The sequence below is a fragment of the Galeopterus variegatus genome, unplaced genomic scaffold (assembly GCF_000696425.1).
Source record: "Galeopterus variegatus unplaced genomic scaffold, G_variegatus-3.0.2 Scaffold1162, whole genome shotgun sequence".
Taxonomy (NCBI): domain Eukaryota; kingdom Metazoa; phylum Chordata; class Mammalia; order Dermoptera; family Cynocephalidae; genus Galeopterus; species Galeopterus variegatus.
In genome coordinates this window covers 106292-110368 of record NW_007727273.1, presented here as the reverse complement: position 1 = coordinate 110368, position 4077 = coordinate 106292, and the positions used below count along the sequence as shown (strand labels likewise).

The 4077-nt window shown below is 41.3% G+C and overlaps 1 protein-coding gene across 1 annotated transcript in view; it reads right to left on the bottom strand.

Annotated features, from left to right (window-relative positions):
* KMO (kynurenine 3-monooxygenase (kynurenine 3-hydroxylase)) overlaps positions 1 to 4077 on the bottom strand; it is a 46465-nt gene that overhangs the window by 20998 nt on the left and 21390 nt on the right. Inside the window, exon 5 of the mRNA XM_008575255.1 lies at positions 1239 to 1287. Within this exon, the coding sequence (XP_008573477.1) occupies positions 1239 to 1287 (49 nt within the window). The remainder of the gene's footprint in view (positions 1 to 1238; positions 1288 to 4077) is intronic.

The window sequence follows — 4077 nt, the reverse complement described above, 5'->3', positions numbered from 1 at the left end:
GAAAAATAACTAATGGAACTTCTGATGTGTGCACCAAGACTGTACTTTTCCTCTATTTTAGTTCTTTAGTACTAGCAGATGGTACATATAATACTGGAGGCAGAAACTGTAGTAGTTAAAACCATGGACTTTGGAGTAAAGAGACTCAAGTTCAAATCCAGATTCTACCACTTATTAATAGTATATCTGAGCTCTCTAAGCTCCAATGTCACTATTTCTAAAGATGAAATAAAAATAATTCCCACCCCACACAGTCGTTTGGAGGGTTATGCAAATCCATATATATAAGGAACATAACATAGTGCCTGGTACTGCAATGAATATTTGCTATTATTTTTATCCTAATGAATTCAGAGGTTGCTATGGAGAGGCTGTCTTCATTTTGCTAGGCTGCTTTTCTTAAAAGCTGTTTTGTGGCCCATTTGCTTTCTTGAGATCAACGCAAAGATATCTAGCAAACTGGCACCACAGCACCCATGTAGTCATCCAAAGAAATGAAATTAAGAAAACACTAAACTCTGTTTTAAGTCCCTGGTGAATCAGCTTAAGTGAATTTCCGCATTGCACTCTTCCGTCCAGTGCTATCCAATCCCATCCAATATAATCCCACCCCATCCAATCCAATTTAATTCAACCTGACATACTGCCAACCCACTCTGTGAGGGGATTGTAGAGAAATAGAGATAAATTGTGTAGAACCTCTGCTCTCTGAAGATCAGAGGCTGCTGAGGAATTGGTTTAAAAGATAGTGGAAGTACTTAAGTGGCATGTTTTGCTGGGAATGAATCTGTTTAGTACTAATGCTGAAGAGGAGGAAAAACTACAGTGATCTAGGCTTAAATTTTGCTTTGTCACTTGGCAAATTGTTTGAGCATATTTGCTGTTCTGCTAGACTGTGAGGTCTTCATCAGAGAGTGGGAGCTCATTCATTCCATTGTCTAGGAGACCATACGAAGTCAACACCAAACGATTCTCAACTTTGTAATATACATAGCCCTGCTCTTTATAATTCACCAAGTGGAATAATGAGCAAATCCCAATAAATCATGTGACAAGATTAGTTTCAAGTGCTAAAGTCAACACCAAACGATTCTCAACTTTGTAATATACATAGCCCTGCTCTTTATAACTCACCAAGTGGAATAATGAGCAAATCCCAATAAATCATGTGACAAGATTAGTTTCAAGTGCTTTACTCAAAGTGACATCTGGTAAAGAAGCTGGTGAATTGAACTTACCAGTCAATAGGTCCTTGTTTAAATTTTCTCTGCTTATAGAAAGAATATACTGCAAGAAAAATAGAATAGAAATGGTTTCCGGAGAATGAACAAACATAATTCTAAGTTACTCAGAGAGAGGAAATATTTACTATTTAGCAGAAGTTTGCAAGCTTAGTTTTATAACCATTTAGCTAAGTGGCTTTTAAAAAGACACATTTTAACCAAATACACATAATATAATTACAATGCCCAAGTTTTAACTTAGGATTTTTCAAAGTTTGATACTATTAAAAACCAAACGCTTCTCTTATAGCCAAAATACTATTTTCACTAAGATAGTTCTGTTTTAACAACAGATCATAAGTGTCATATTTTTGTCTTAGGTACAAATTTAGCTGTTAGAAAACTTCAGTAATGACAGCATCACTAGAATAATGTACTATTTTCCGAAGAGATTACTTTGGAGGGTTCATTTCATGTGAAGAGTGTGTGTGTGTTAGTCAGTTGTCTTGGGTATGGAGCTTACAGGAATACGACCAGCCCTTGCTGGGACATGTGGTGGTTGTTTCTGATTTATAAGACAATTCAGCAGGACTGACCCTCCCCTCAAGCAAGACAGGTACAGTGCCAAGGGCTCACACAGTTTTAGGGGCCCACGAAAATGTCTTAATTTTAGTTTATTTTAAAACCAGAAGGAAAAAAGTAAGTACAATAGGAATAATAAATATGGAATAATAAATCCAGCCCGGAGTACATTCATCTTTATACTAATGAACTCATCAAATCTAATTTTTAATATTTATTGTTTTACAGGAAAAGAAGCTCATGGAGGCAGAAGTCCCTCTCTAGGGCCCACACAAGTCATAGTGCAGCCCTGCAATTCAGGGTGGATCTATAGCTTTAAAAATTTAAAGCATGCCATTTTCCAAATTATGGGGCATCACAATATTTTTCACACAAATACGCTGACTTAGGAAACTTCACCTCATCCCAAAGTAGAAGTTTTACATTAACAGCTAAATCTATACTTGGTGTGAGAATAACCTGGTCACACCACAGTGGCAGTGACTGAAGAGGAGCTTCCTGTGTGTGCTTTAAGTTAAAATGACCTCTTTATTCACTGCCTCATAGTTGTTTACCAGTCTTCTGTCACTAGTTACTGCATTTCCATGGAAACCTTGCTATTCAAAGTATGTTAGGAAACATTCGAATTATGAAGATTTGTTTACATGGGAAAAATATTCTTTTCCATATCAGGTCTCGGGCTTGGATGACGCTTGCATCATCTGGCAACTGATTGACATGTCAGAGCTGCAGGAACACCAGGGTGCCCTATCTAGTCTGCTCCACGCGTCTTTGGACAGTGTCATATTATACCCAAAGGTCTGAGTCCCTCCCATCAAGTTGCACTTCTCCAACACCTATTCTAAAATGTGGATCTTATAAAGAATAAGAGTAAACAAGCCAAGAGTGGCCCTTATAACCAAAGAGACAATAATCGTAAGACTAAAAGAGATTAGGTGATCTCCTTTGGAGATTTGTAAGACACAGTTGTAGAGCCATTTCAANAAAGATACCGGAGGTCGAGTTTTGCACAGGAGGGATGTCTGAATTATTTGCCATGCTATGCACAATCTGGTCTCTCCATGACCCATAGGTCTTCAGCAGATTCATGTGTCTTTCCGGTGAGTGTTGTTTCTGGAGACTGGTGAAGGGGGTGGACTTCAAGTCTGCACGTCTGGTACACAGCCAATGCCAGGTGGGAGGGACCGGGGTGCCAAGGGACAGGGCCAGCCAGGAGAAGGGAGTAGGCTCCCTGGGACCTGAAGGAATCCTGGGGTCACAGGGATGGCTTTGTGCTTCCACGGGTTGTGGAATTGACCAGTTCGAAGCAATTCTATGTAGTTCTTAAAGGGCAAGGAGGCTCCCATGTTCGACTGAGACATAAAAATAATGTTGCAAAAACTGAAAAATGAGGGGTGGTTATAAATATAGTATTAACCCAGTTCTTAAGAACCCAGAAATAGCAGGAATATGGGGGAGAAGTCATTTCCCCCCCTCTTGTAGGGTATTAAAGGACCCAGTTGGGAACTCCCACCAGCACTTTCACCCTCTTGGGGAATTAATGTGCTCTGTCTCTCTCCCTCACACGCACAGACACACGCAGACACACGCACGGTGACAGGGTGACGGACGAAGCCAATTTCAGTCTCGGGTTCAACTGACTCTCCTCATCTCGCTCCCCTGATACTTCAACCATCTCTTGCTCCTTTGTGCATGGATGGACACTTTATTGGCTCAGTCTCTGGAGGGGGTTTGGGTGTGACAACTTGCCGGTCATCATCACCGCCCAGGTTAATACAAAAGAATGGTGAGACAATTATTACGAGTCACTCTCAATTTAGTAAAACGTATAAATAAATAAGTGTAACTAAGCAGCACTGCCCAAGCCTCCTGCACCAGGTTCTGCTGGCCATTCCCTGTGAGGAAACCTGCCTCATCCTTCCCTGGATATCACTCTCATGGAAGTCCTGGGGCCTGTTTCCTTGTCTAGAACACAAAGTGGTTGGATGCCATGAATCTAAGGCTGCCAATCACTTGAAGATTCTGTGATGCTAACGTGTAATCACAAGTCTTCTCCTCAATGTCCATTTCTTCGAAATCTGATCTCACCTAACCTTCCTCCATAGACGGATCCCCATTTTTTTTTTTTTTTTGTCTTTTGTCTTTTTCCGTGTCCGGCAACGGATCGCAACCCTCAGTGTTGCCCCCGTACCGGACCAGGGACCGGCAACGGGACCGCAACCCTCGGCGTTGCCCCCGCGCCTCGCTCAGCCAGTGAGCGGAACCGGTCTGT